Source organism: Scedosporium apiospermum, assembly GCF_000732125.1.
Source record: "Scedosporium apiospermum strain IHEM 14462 chromosome Unknown SEQ_SAPIO_0121, whole genome shotgun sequence".
NCBI classification, from domain to species: Eukaryota; Fungi; Ascomycota; class Sordariomycetes; order Microascales; family Microascaceae; genus Scedosporium; species Scedosporium apiospermum.
Genome location: NW_015971822.1, coordinates 1,888,703 through 1,902,893, shown reverse-complemented (window position 1 = coordinate 1,902,893; position 14,191 = coordinate 1,888,703). Strand labels below are relative to the sequence as shown.

Here is a 14,191-nt window from a genome sequence, read left to right as displayed (position 1 = left end):
TGACAAAGGCGAGACATGGTCGGACATTCGTGCCTCCGAAGTTTGCAAGTGCAGGAATGGTTTCGATAGTGTGTATGGTTGAGAGTGTTACTCGCTGGCGGTGAATCTCACAGATACCATTAGTCGCCACCACAGAGAAAGGACCCTGTTGACTATGTCTGTATAGGGCCACCCCCTGAAGAGTAGACTGCAGCGGATCCCGATGAAAGTTAAACGGCCTTATTAAAGACAATGGAGATAACCACACTTGTTATGTTCCTAAGTAAGGATATAAACTCACCAAGGCTCCATGGAAACTTCCAAGATTGTCAGTCCTTCACTATACACGGCCGAGCATCGCCGGTTCGGGCCCGTTCCTAGTTACGCAACGGCGTAAGCTCGACTTCAAAACCCAATGATCCCTTCCGGCGAAGTAGGAATATTTTTAGGATCCCGCCACTAACAAGCCCGCTTTCTGCTCAAGATACTCGAGGGGAAACTGTCCTAGCCGCCAACTCAGAGCTGAGGTCATTAGAACGGGAACGGAAGCGATGGATGAGGGTATCGCTAGTAGCCCCAGCAAAGAGAGCAAGCGATGGATGCTAGTTAGATAACAGTAGTCCCATTTGGTATAGCCTAGCCCGTGCTTGTTAGCTGAAAAGATGACCTGACATGTTGCTTTGGCGACTTACACGTTTCATTTTGCCAAAAGAGTAAGGGCGCAGGGTTTCTAGAGCAATTGGACACCGTGAAATGTGAAAGCTCGAGGAAAATTACGGAATGGAAAGTGGACGGAAAGTATCTTGAAGCAAAATAGTGGAGTTGAATAAGAGACAAGCTGGATCAACTGGAGGCCTGGAGGCCTGGAGACCCGGAGACCCGATCGGGCAAACCATCGGTGCAACGGCAAAGTACATCGGAGAGAACATCCATCACACAGCTGCTCATAGAATCGGAGTAAAATATTACTAGGACCTGCTGATTGATGGTGACCCTCTTCAGTGACTACTCCGAACATCCTCTGTGACGGGCGTGATGCGAGGATGCGGGATACAGTAGTACGATTACAATCCCATCTCCAAATGGCCTCCCAACACTTTCTGCCGGAGTGTACTTCGTAGGTCAGAAGTTCCTTAAAATTGCCGTCAAGTTCGACGGTCTGAGCCCGGCGATCCGGCAGGATTGTAGATGTCTACCCCGCATTACTGCCGATCCCGCTTCTGTTCTGCGATGAGGGATCCTCCCTGAAAGATCACGGACTCGTTAGAGCTATTGGCATACGTTCAACCTTAACACATATTCCGTCTTTCTGGCTGCTGCAGTTAGTCCTGAAAGTGCACTGGCGGTGAGCGTAGACGAAGCAATATCTTGTGGATGGCTCCCTGGTGCGTCTGCAAAATCTCAACTCCCACTGATTCTCCCCCGCTTCCACATCCAACTTGAGATGTTTCAAGGTCAAAATAGTAAGACGCCGCAGCATTGGGGCCTCCATTTTAGTCCCGGCCACTTTAATCGATATGCCAGAGCTTAATGATAACTAAAGGAGGGTCTGAAATTGGCCACCCATCATGTCTTGTCTTAGGATGGCTGTTATGCATCGCGATGTTCTCGGCGGAGGCGCAAGGACCCCAATCCCTATTATTGGCTACTTACATCGTACTTGCTGCTCGGGCTCTGCGGGATTGACCCTCCTTGAGGAAAAAGAAAAAAAAAGAAAAAAGGCTGAAGTGGTTGTCATACCCACCAGATAGAGAAGAGGGTGCTCTCGTTGTTCTAGACATTGAGGCCGGTGGGTTAGACTGCTTCGGATGTCTTGACATGGAACATTTGGAACATTCTGTTGGAACCGTTTCAAGGGGATCTGCTAGTTCTTCGACGTGGTTTCGGCATTTGACTTAGAAGCTCACCATGATTTGATCCTTTCGATGCGACGCTGTGGTGAAGTGCCAGAGAGAAGGGACACCACAGCACGAAGTTGAACGCAAAACGCCATGCTATTTCGAGACGGAGTCCGTTCGAGGAGGGGATGAGTACTTCTCTGGCAGACGGTTGGTGGCGGGGATGTCCTTGTTTCCGAAGCTATGTTGGCGAACCGCTTTCACCGACATCCCAAGCTCTTTCAGATTGATACAGGCACTCCGCTCCACATACTTTTGTCTCATGCAGGGTTTGAAACAGAATTCTATTTTTCCCCATTTGGGGATTTCTCGAAAGCATTCGGCTTTATAAAGTAACCCTTTGAATCTCGGAAAATGCTTCACGAACGTCCATCTCCCTGAGCCTACCACAACCCTGACGCTAATTGGCAATTTAAAGCAGCAATGCATCCCGGAATCTAGACTCGGTGCCTGAAAGGCATCTCACAGGGGCAGGAGGGCTAAGTTGTTTCGTCCCAAGTCCAAGTGCCTGGCCCGGCCAGACCTGTTTGGTTGCTCAAAGCTCTTGTGTTTCTTCCTCTTTGTTTCAGGATCCACACACATCTACTTCGTACTTCGTATATAAGTTAAGGGGAGCGGAAGAGCTCCGTGCCCCTAAACTGGATCTGGATAGGCGTCCTGTCATGATCTTGGGTTAGCTCCTTCTAGGTGCAAATATGCGAAGGTACGACAGTTGGTGAGCGGGGTCAATTTTCTCCATGTCCTCTACTTCGTGATCCTCGATGGAAGCTCGGGTTTTTATCGTACGAAGTAGAAATCTGTCCCGCGACTACCCGTGCCTGGAAGCCAAGAGTAACAAAACGAAGAAACGAGGAAGCTAAAAGATTCTGCTAAACAAAAGTTCGCCCCAAAAGTTCGCCTTAACCGCCTCATTCTTGGTGATGTCAGTGGTCTGTTTAGAGGCGTCAACAGGTGTTTCCAGCTGCTATGGAAACCCACCCGTGTTGCTTGACCAATGAGGCAGGTGGCTGCAAAGACAGTTGACAAACACACGATCTCACGCATATGAGCACATCAGCAGTCATCGGGCGGCAATTGGATTGTCCGCCAGCTACTTTGTAAATGTTTACCTCGCTGCGTTCATTCAGCAGCAGACTATTTGCTAGAGTTCCATCTGGGATACAGAATCGCGCCCCCTCTGTGTACTCTTACCGGACATACACAGCTACCGCCATCATGGGAGTTTCAGTTCGGGATCCAAACACCCTCTCCAACTATGCCGCTTGGCTGACCAAGCACACGACTGCCAATCTGACGATTGACTTTGATGAGCATGCTCTGAAGGGACGGGTTGACTACCGTATTCTGTCTCGGACCCAGAAGGAGAGCAATGAGATCATTCTTGACTCGAGCTTCGTCTCTGTCAAGTCTGTCTCCGTTGGCGGTTCCCCTGCACAATGGGAGCTCAAGGAGCGCCACAAGGCCTTTGGTTCGCCTTTGCACATCTCGGTTCCCGAGGGAGCTGCTGAGGGAGACGAACTTGACCTGAGCATCGAGCTCCAGACTACTAAGGAGTGCACGGCGCTGCAGTGGCTTACCCCAGCGCAGACTTCCAACAAGAAGCACCCTTACATGTTCTCTCAGTGCCAAGCCATCCATGCCCGCTCTCTTTTCCCATGCCAGGATACGCCTGACGTCAAGTCTACCTACACTTTCAACATCACCTCCCCATTGCCGGTAGTTGCAAGTGGTGTGCTTGAGTCCGAGACCATCGGCGAGAATGGTACTACTTACGTCTTTGAGCAAAAGGTCCCTATCCCTTCCTATCTCTTTGCTCTCGCGTCGGGAGATATTGCAACGGCCAAGATTGGATCTCGAAGCAAGATTGCAACGGGTCCTGAGGAGCTCGAAGGTGCGAAATGGGAGCTCGAGCAGGATATGGATAAATTTATGGAGGTTGCCGAAAAGGTCGTCTTTCCCTACAAGTGGGGGGAGTATAACGTCTTGGTTCTTCCCCCTAGCTTCCCCTACGGCGGTGAGTATTTTGAAATGAACTCTTCATCATAGAACTTGAGATCTAAAGGACGGAACTAGGCATGGAAAACCCCGTTTATACATTTGCGACACCCACCATCATCAGCGGTGATAGGCAAAACATCGACGTGATTGCCCATGAGTTGGCCCATAGCTGGAGTGGAAACCTCGTCACCAGCTGCAGCTGGGAGCATTTGTAAGGCTTACTCTCCTGATACCGCCCACGCGATTAGGCAAACAGCTAATCTCATTGATATCAAAGCTGGCTGAATGAAGGATGGACCGTGTATCTTGAGCGTAGGATCGGCGCCGCTATTCATGGCGAGCCGGAGCGCGACTTCTCTGCGATTATCGGATGGAAAGCTCTTGGTATGTCCTGACCTTGACCTCCCATGCCTGGTAGCATCATTCTAACAGTGACGATAGAGGATTCAATTACACATTTCGGTGCCGATCACGAATACACCAAGCTCATTCCCACGCTTAAGGGTGTGGATCCGGATGATGCCTTCAGCACTGTGCCATATGAGAAGGGATTCCACTTCCTGTACTACCTCGAGAAGCTCGTCGGTCGGGACAACTTTGACAAGTTCATCCCCCACTACTTCACAAAGTTCTCGGGCAAGTCTCTGGACTCCTTTGAATTCAAGGAGACCTTTATCTCCTTCTTTGACAGCCTGGGAGACGAAGAAATCAAGAAGAAGGTCGCCGAGATTGACTGGGAGGGGCGCTTCTACAACCCTGGGTTGCCGCCTAAGCCGGACTTTGACACGTCTTACGTCGATCAGTGCTACTCCCTCGCAGAGAAGTGGAAGGATTCTGTAAGTCGCAGTCGCCGGGCACCTAGAAGTTCTTTTCTCTTCACTCCGTATGCTAACCCAAGGCAGTCCTACAGCCCTTCAAAGAGCGACGTCGAGTCGTTCTCTGCCAATCAGAAACTCGTCTTCCTCGAATCTATCCAAAAATTCGATCCTCCCATCAGCTCCGAGCGTGCCAAGCTCCTCGGTGATGCCTACGACCTTCTCTCGTCGCAGAACGTTGAGCTCAAGGCCGCCTATTACCACATCGCGATGGGCGCCAAGGACACTTCGTCCTATGAAGGCGTTTCGGACCTCCTCGGCCGTGTCGGTCGGATGAAGTTCGTAAGGCCTCTTTTTAGGGGGCTGAATAAGGTGGATAGAGAGTTGGCGCTGAAGACTTTTGAGAAGAACAAGGACTTTTACCATCCTATTTGCAGAGGAATGGTCGAGAAGGATCTTGGACTTGAGTAAAGTAGACATGTATGATTTACACCTCTTCCAGTCATGATATAGTCATGCTCTGTCCAGAAGATGGCCGCTTCGTATCCGGAAGAACGAACATTTCTCAATTCCGTGTCACTTTTTGTGCTGGTACAAATGGGCTGTCTCATTTGAGTAGGTTTGGTTGCAGGTCATCTTTTCAGATTCTACTTCGTAAAGCTGCATGTTTAAACGGCGACGGAAAATCAGTGGAGTTCTCCGGGGTGATGGAGAATATTCCACAATTAGAGTCGTCCTCCGATGTCAGAAATAGCTCATGCATATTCTCAAAGGCGGGGGAGAGGTGTCATATGTATAAATTCTGGATGAGGTCGTCATGAGATGAGTTTGAGTTCCAGATGAATTTCTGACCCATCCTTTGACAATCCCAGTTTCTTCGCAGCTGGCAACGGCCCTTCGCTGGGCGACAGTCACGTGCCAAGAATGACGCTCCATTAATGCGGATGCCTGCTTCGTCTGCTTCGAAGGTACGTACCCCTGCTCATTCCAACGGGCGCAATTTCCGACCCAATCAAACCCAAAGTAGCATCTGCCTCTGCTCCGTACAACGCATTAAACGCATGAGCAATAGCGCGGACGCGTTCACGTTCCTCGTCCGTCCCACTTTCCCAGATGAGCCAAAAAGAAATTTGTTGACACATGGGATTTTGCGACGAACCCCGTGGCAAAATCCCCACGAGATCCCTAGAATCCCTAGTCCGATTATTTCGTGCTGCTCCGATATCGAAAAAGAAAAATTCCATAAAAACGAAGCATACGATTTTCCAAACCCGTTGTCCCTATCCACGGCCGATCCTGCCGAGGACTTGGCCCGCCCCGACCGCCCCGCCGCCAAATCATCGAATCGTTGTATCATTAAGTCGGACCCTGGTCATTTTGCGGTGTCATTTTCCTTCGTCTGTTCTGGGTCCTCCCCAACGCTTCTCCTGTCTGCCACGAGTGAATCTTGAGCAGAGTCCTCGACTCGCGACAACCTTTTTTTTCTTTTCGTCACTCCGCAGGCGGAAGCAGAGCAGATCCGAGCTCCGTCTTATATGCTTAGCCGGTGCTTCGGCGAACGGAACGGGAGGATGTATGGTAGAGTCTGCGTTGGGCGTCGTGTCATGAACAAATAGGAGGCAGACGACACCGCATTTACAAAAACCCTGTTGTCGAACTTGTTAAACAACACCGGAATTTCTCGCCTCCACGATATCAGCTGCGCCCTGTCGACGAAAGTACAGTCAAGTGAAAGGAACTAGCCTTGGTCGAGCACTCCCATAGTCGTTTCCAGGACCGCCTTGGTCCTGGAAGAAGAATCTAACCAAGATGGCTCCCGGCGGTGCCCCCGGCGGCGGGGGAAATATCAAGGTCGTCGTGCGTGTCCGACCTTTCAACGGCAGAGGTGAGGAGGAACTATCCGAAGGAGGCTTGGTTTGGCATGCTATCGCGTGAAGCGCAAAAGTCGTGCAGGCTGAGGCCCCCTTTCAACTTGCTGATACCCGCGGGAAAATAAAAACGGCTGACTATGAAATAGAAATGGACCGAAACGCAAAATGCATCGTTGAAATGAAGGACAACCAGACGGTCTTGACTCCGCCGCCAGATTACGAGAGAACGGGGAAAGGCGCCAAGGATACCGGTTCCAAAGTCTTCGCATTCGATAAGTCGTATTGGTCCTTTAGTCGCGACGCTCCGAACTATGCCGGACAATCCAACCTCTTCGAAGATCTCGGTAAACCTCTGCTCGACAATGCCTTCCAGGGCTATAACAACTGTATCTTTGCTTACGGCCAGACTGGTTCTGGGAAGTCTTATTCTATGATGGGTTACGGCAAGGAAATTGGTATCATCCCCATGATTTGCCAAGACATGTTCCGAAGGATAGGGGAGATGCAATCAGACAAGTCGTTACGCTGTACGGTCGAAGTGTCATATCTCGAAATCTACAACGAACGAGTGCGCGATTTGCTCAACCCCTCGACGAAAGGCAACCTGAAAGTTCGAGAGCACCCTTCGACCGGTCCTTACGTCGAAGATTTGGCCAAGCTCGCGGTCAGTAGCTTCCAGGAAATCGAGAATCTGATGGACGAGGGAAACAAGGCTAGGACTGTCGCTGCCACGAATATGAACGAAACATCGAGTCGAAGCCACGCCGTTTTTACGCTCATGCTCACCCAGAAGAGATACGATCCCGATACAAAGATGGAGATGGAGAAGGTGGCCAAGATTAGTCTGGTCGATCTTGCTGGTTCTGAAAGAGCAACATCCACAGGTGCCACGGGTGCGCGACTCAAGGAAGGTGCCGAGATCAACCGATCGCTTTCCACCCTTGGTCGTGTGATTGCCGCGCTCGCCGACTTATCGACAGGCAAGAAGAGGAAGGGGGGTGGGCATGGGCAAGTGCCATATCGAGACAGTGTCCTAACTTGGCTGTTAAAAGACTCGTTGGGAGGAAACAGTATGACGGCCATGATTGCCGCAATCAGCCCGGCTGATATCAATTACGACGAAACCCTCAGTACCCTTCGATACGCCGACTCTGCCAAGAGGATCAAGAACCACGCCGTGATCAACGAGGATGCCAATGCCCGAATGATTCGAGAACTAAAGGAAGAACTTGCGCTTTTGCGCAGCAAACTCGGCGGCGGCAGCGTCGGTGCTGGCAGTGGTGGTGCAGGTGCAGGTGCAGGCGTCGGTGGTGCCGCCGGTGCTGTAGTACCGCCAGAAGAAGTATACGCGCCGGGAACGCCCCTAGATAAGCAGTTCGTTACCATCACGACGCCTGATGGCGCATCGAAGAAGGTGTCCAAGGCGGAAATTGCGGAACAGTTGACTCAGAGTGAGAAGCTGCTTACCGACCTAAATCAGACCTGGGAGCAGAAGCTGGCGAAAACGGAGGCTATTCACAAAGAACGAGAAGCCGCTCTCGAGGAACTCGGAATCAGCATCGAGAAAGGCTTCGTCGGCCTTAGCACGCCAAAGAAGATGCCCCATCTTGTCAACCTGTCGGACGATCCTTTGCTGGCCGAATGTTTGGTGTACAACCTGAAGCCCGGTCTAACGACAGTCGGAAACGTGGAAGCCAACAGCGAACACCAAGTCAATATACGTCTGAATGGGAGCCGCATATTACCGGACCACTGCGCTTTCGAGAATGGGCCGGACGGAACTGTGACAGTGATACCCAAGCCGGAAGCCTCGGTCATGGTTAACGGTCGTCGAATTACTGAGCCGAAGCAACTGCATTCGGGTTATAGAGTTATTCTCGGTGATTTCCATATCTTCCGATTCAACCATCCCATGGAAGCAAAGGCAGAACGCGCCGAGCGAGCCGAACTTGGCCAGAGCCTTTTACGACAATCCCTTACGGCGAACCAATTGCAAAACCTGGACCTCTCCTCTCCCATACCCAGCCCCCGACACGGACACGAGCGAAGTTATAGTAAGGCTATATCGGATTTTGGAGACAGTCGACCCGCCTCGCCTTCGCCCTTCCTCCGAAGTGGTAGGGACTCGGACTGGTCAATGGCGAGACGGGAAGCTGCCGGTGCCATCTTGGGCACGGACCAGAATTTCGCGAGCTTGACGGACGAGGAGCTCAACGCACTATTTGAAGATGTGCAGCGAGCGAGAGCTGAGCGTGTCAATGGCCGGGAAAATGAAGAGGATTCGGAGTCGGGCACTTCGTACGCCTTCCGTGAAAAGTACCTTTCCACGGGGACCATTGATAACTTCTCGCTCGACACCGCGTTGACAATGCCCTCGACGCCGAAGCAGGGGGAGGTTGAAGATAAGCTCAGAGACGTACGTGAAGAGATGCAATCACAACTCGACAAGCAGAGAGAGGAATTCCAAGAACAGCTCAAATCCGCCGAAGCTGCCAACGTAGAAGTCGAAGAGATCAAGAAGGAGAAGGTTAGGATGGAAGAAGCACTTCAGACGATAAAAGAGGACATGCAACGGCAGCTCGAAGTCCAACGCAAGCAGTTCGAGGAGAAACTAGAGAAGATGGATCCGCTGAAACGACCAAGAGCCAACCCGAAACTGTCGGAGGAGGAAATCGAGCTCGCGAAGAAGGTCGTTGCGCAGTGGAGGAGTCGGCGGTACGTGCATATGGCAGAAGCGGTTCTTCAGCATGCTTCGATCCTCAAAGAGGCTCAAATAATGAGCAACGAGCTTGAGGAACATGTCGTTTTCCAGTTTACCATTGTAGATGTTGGCCATACTTTATGCTCTTCATATGACATGGTACTCAACGGGCTCACGGGCGACTCTGATGATGTAGCCCTAACGGAGGCACCGAAGCCCTGTATCGGCGTGCGTGTGGTTGATTACAAGCACAGCGTCGTCCACCTCTGGAGCTTGGAGAAGCTGCATGACAGGGTGCGGCAGATGAGGCAGATGCACCAGTACCTCGATCAACCGGAATACGCCAAGGATCTCCCAGCTGAGAACCCATTCGTGGAGTCCTGCATGCCGCAGTTTACTCTAGTCGGCGAGGTCGACGTGCCTCTGAAGGCAGTGTTCGAAAGCCGGGTCCAAGATTTCGCGTTAGATGTACTCTCGCCTCATACCTCTCACGCTATCGGCATCATGAAGCTCGCGCTCGAACCTTCGCATGCTCGCGCCCCCACTAATACCATCAAGTTCAACGTTGTTATGCAAGAGCTGATTGGTTTTGCGGAGCGGGAAGGTACCGATGTCCACGCACAACTCTTTATCCCCGGCTTCTCAGAAGAGGATGGGATTACGACGACGCAAATGATCAAGGATTTCGATGAGGGTCCCATCCGGTTCGAAAGTATGCACAGCATGAGTATTTCCCTATTTAGTTCGGAGTCTGCCATGTTGCGGGTTGCCGTCTATGCACGGGTATCTGCTATGCATCTCGACAAGCTTCTAAGTTGGGATGATATGAGAGACGCCGTCCCAATGGTCCAAGGACAGTCGAAGGCAGCCAGGATCGCCGAATCACAATTCTACACGCAGGAGAAGCATGATCTTCTAGCGCGCATTCAAATCCTCGAGATGAGCGAGAATGGAGACTATGTCCCTGTCGACGTCACGCAGGTCGGAGATATGGACGTTGGTACCTTTCAGCTGCACCAGGGTCTCCAGCGGCGCATTGCGATCAATGTCACTCACAGCTCTGGTGATACCCTGTCCTGGGACGACGTCGTCTCTTTGCGAGTGGGTAAGATACAGCTGGTCGACCGAACCGGCAAGGCGACCGACAAGGTGTCAGAAGGAAGCTCTACACCGCTCGACATTTCCTTACGATTGTCGACTAAGCCAATCTTCCGCGAGAACGCGAATGGCACGAGGAGCATCACTCTTTTTGGCCAATGGGATTCCAGTCTGCACGATACGCCATTCCTAGATCGAGTAACGGCCGAGAAGAGCCAAGTGCAGATGACAATCTCATGGGAGATTAGCTCCGGCAAGTTGGCTGAACCAATGAAGTTTTCATCTACTGTGTTCTGCCGGATCCTTTCGAGGTCACACGTGCGCCAAACTTCGATGCTTTCGGCGTTATGGCAGACCACCAAGGTTGTGCACTCGTCGCCCAGCATCTTCACGCTAACGATGCGTCCCGCCCCCATCAAGCGTGTCGGTGATCTGTGGAGGATGGACAGCCAGCACGACTATATCAAGGGCGAAGAACACCTGACATCATGGACGCCAAGAAGTGTTTCCCTCGTGCTCGACCACGTTGCCGCCGGTAAGAAGAAGAAGAGGGCAGCCGAGATTGCGTCCGTTCAAAGTTTCCTGAGGAAGATCCAACTACCGAAGAAGGAGGAGGAACCGGCGGCTGAGGAGGAGGATGATGAGCCTTTAGAACCTCCGCCGACGAAGTACTGCGACGACGACTTACTCATCGACACCCCGGAGGCATCACAAACGCTGGCAACGTGCGCAACGGAAGAAGCCGAAATTAATGGCGATAAGCCTCAACCCAACGGTGTGAATGGGAAGAATGCTAATGGAGAGAAGGAAGTGGAAAGGCCGGAAGAGAGCACGGAATCGGAACAACGAAACCCCGAGGAATCTCTCTACTCGGATACAGAAAAGCTTCTGCTGGCCAAATGTGTCAAGTTGTGGCAGAAGTATCCCGACCCCTTACGACGAATCCTCAGTCCCGAAAACACCGCGCCACCGGCCGACGGCCTCACCGCGCAGCCCGCCCCGCCGCCCAGCCTAATCACGACGGTCATTGGCGTGCCAAGGAATCCCAAGATGCTCAAGAGTGGCTATTTACTCGTGCCCAACAGCGACTCTACGCGCTGGGTCAAGCGCTTCGTGGAGCTCAGGCGGCCGTATTTGCACATTCACTCGGCGACAGACGGCGAGGAAGTCGCCATTGTTAGCCTCCGCAATTCGCGGGTTGACAGCCAGCCGGGTATCCTCGCGCTCCTGCAAGGCGGCACAATTCACGACGGCGACATGGAGAGGAGCCAGAGCAGCACAACAGACTTTGTTCCCGGGCACCGGCGGACGGCCTCCGGACGGGTCATCTCGACTATCTGGACAGGGACCGGCGGGGGCAGTCCGTCTAAGGGACAGGGTCTGCATAGGCTGAGCGAACGGCTGCAGTCGGCCGTGTTTGCCATATATGGTACGGACAACACGTGGCTCTTTGCGGCTAGGAGCGAGAGGGACAAGATGGATTGGATATTCCGCATCGACCAGAGCTTTTTGTCGAATGGCGAGAATAGCCGAAGCGTAAGTCCGATGCCGGGGCAGGTGAGCGGTTATCCCGGCAGTGATGCGGGAAGCAATATGTAAAGTGTAAAGAAAGGTTGATGATTTTTTTTTTCTTTTTGGTCCGGAATATGTACGAGAGCCTTGAGAGAAGGAGGAAGTGGAACTCGAGAGCTGGACGAATATCTTCTTTTCTATTTCCAAAAGATGAGGGCGGAGTTCTGGAGTGATGAAGAATTCGACGACCTCAGAATGGCACACTACCGATCTTTATTTTTCTCACCTTTTTTCTCCTTCTTTTTCCTTTGTCATGGTCATGCACTTATACCAGAGAGGGAAGAGGATACTTTCCATCTCACATCTCCTATTATAAAATCCAGACCTATTACATCCCATTACTGCTCACTCTTTCCCCCCATTTTCCTTTGTTTGGCGGCGCAGCTCCAATTCCAGTTGGCTCAATGATACCTTGGGTTAGATAGCGGAGGATCTCAAGAAATCGAAATGTTGTTCCCCTAGTTACACACTCTACATTTCTATGCCAGGTCGGAATTTGTACGATAACCGTTTGGGCTACTACGAAGCAGAGTGCCTCAAGCACGCAGACCGGCATCAATAGACTAGAAGATGTGTATCCTTTCTCTTCCTTTCTGGTCCGACCTTTCCCATATATTCGGGCGGACTCTAGCCAGCAGGACCACGATCTCCCGTTCTATTTCTATCGAATGACCTGATTCAAATCGACAACGCTAAGACTAACCCTATTACTATCACTAGGCGGCAAGTAACCCGCCCCAATAATGATCATAAGCTCGGGTCTATCCCTGAAGATTCTCAGCGAGCGAGTATACGCACTCGGCTGGCCAACACTGTAATACCTCCAAGCTCTAGGATCGCCCAAGGCCTGGTTTGCCCAGATCTCGCCCTGATACGCACTAAGGATGATGGTCCCGTTGTCGCCGCCTCCCCAGGGTGTCCAAACCACGTAAGGCCCCGTAGTGGGTGATCGGCGACCGTTCCCAGAGACGAGGAAATCGGGCGCGTCACGAAATTGGGTGGGATCCTCGGCGATGCGGTAGTGGATGGGGAACTGGTAATTGGAGAAGGAGGGGTCGCCGCCGTATTCGTAGGCGTAGAAGTAGCGGCCGTCGGGGAGGCGGGCGACGGACGGCATGCCTGGGCGGGAGGCCGGGTTGTCGTAGATGGCGTCGTAGGTTACTGGGGTCCAGGTGCGGAGGTCTGTTGTGGTTTGGTGGGAGGTGACTTGGCCGTGGTTTTGGGGCCGTTGGTCGGCGTAGTAGAGGATGATGGTGTCTTCGTGCATGCTACCCACCGCGTTAGAGATTACTATTGACCCAAAGCAAAAGGGTAGGTGGGCTTTTACATCATATGGGGTTCCCAAACGGGATCCTCCTCGTTAACAGGCCGAGCGACGCCCCCAGCAGCAACGTGGCTCACAAACTCCCAAGTCCTCCCCTTATCCAGACTAGCATAAACATCGATCTGTGTCCGGCTTAGATCCGTCGGGATACTATTCCCCGAGCAGATGATAGTTCCAGCAGGGAACTCGCCGACCGGCCTCGACAGCTCGAACAGGTCAGGTTGGTACCTCAGACCCCAACCGTTGACAGCATCGTGGACCCGCGAGATTTCGGTCCAGGTCTGGCCATGGTCGAGGCTCTCGTAGATGGGGAAGTAGACAGTCGGGGGCTCGGGAGAGTAGTTCTCCCAGGTGGCGAGGAGCGTGCCGTCGGAGAGCTCGAGAGTGCGGGCGTAGAGGACTCGCGGGTCGGTGAAGTTGCGCGAGGGGGTGAAGATGATTTTGTTGTTGAAGGTGACGTAGTTGTCCGCCTGGTTGTTGCTGTTGCCGCTGTCGGGTTGCGCTGCTGCGGGTGGGATGGAGGCCGCGGCGGTGAGGCCGGTGAGGAGAGTGCGGAGGACGTGCATGGTTCTCCGGATGCGGGGAAGTTTTAGTGGAGACGCAAGGCCGAGTGATCGGCGGGACTTCCGGAATATGCTCCGGTGGCAGGGCGACAGAAAGATATCAATTGATCCTAGAGAGTTTTACAAAAAGAAAAGAGGGAGGAGATCTGGCTGTTAATATATTCAGCGCATGTTACATCCTCATCGAAGTGTTTAGTATGAACCGAATACTTATTTTCCGGAAATGAGAAGAAAAAACATATTGTTAAATTAATCAAAAAATAAAAGGCCCTACCATTACAGTGGCGCCTCCCGTCTGGACCACTGGGACAAGCCCAGATGGGGATCTCCATTAGCCGGGATATTTCTTTACCAGATCCCTGGTGACCGAGC

The 14,191-nt window shown here is 52.2% G+C and overlaps 3 protein-coding genes across 3 annotated transcripts; 2 read left to right on the top strand and 1 right to left on the bottom strand.

Moving 5' to 3' along the window:
• Nucleotides 1–3,092: 3,092 nt before the first annotated feature.
• SAPIO_CDS8593 (Leukotriene A-4 hydrolase-like protein) lies at nucleotides 3,093–5,161 on the top strand (the record flags this gene model as incomplete). The annotated part of the gene is made up of 5 exons (XM_016790199.1): nucleotides 3,093–3,891; nucleotides 3,951–4,086; nucleotides 4,153–4,259; nucleotides 4,317–4,711; nucleotides 4,778–5,161. 5 exons carry the CDS (start codon nucleotides 3,093–3,095, stop codon nucleotides 5,159–5,161), a joined length of 1,821 nt encoding a protein of 606 aa, XP_016640462.1.
• Nucleotides 5,162–6,499: 1,338 nt separating this feature from the next.
• On the top strand, nucleotides 6,500–11,959 carry SAPIO_CDS8592 (Kinesin heavy chain; the record flags this gene model as incomplete). Its single annotated transcript, XM_016790198.1, has 2 exons — nucleotides 6,500–6,575; nucleotides 6,708–11,959. 2 exons carry the CDS (start codon nucleotides 6,500–6,502, stop codon nucleotides 11,957–11,959), a joined length of 5,328 nt encoding a protein of 1,775 aa, XP_016640461.1.
• Nucleotides 11,960–12,593: 634 nt separating this feature from the next.
• On the bottom strand, nucleotides 12,594–13,822 carry SAPIO_CDS8591 (Bnr asp-box repeat domain protein; the record flags this gene model as incomplete). The annotated part of the gene is made up of 2 exons (XM_016790197.1): nucleotides 12,594–13,200; nucleotides 13,260–13,822. The coding sequence occupies 2 exons, from the start codon at nucleotides 13,820–13,822 to the stop codon at nucleotides 12,594–12,596; spliced, it is 1,170 nt and encodes a 389-aa protein (XP_016640460.1).
• Between the last annotated feature and the right edge of the window lie 369 nt (nucleotides 13,823–14,191).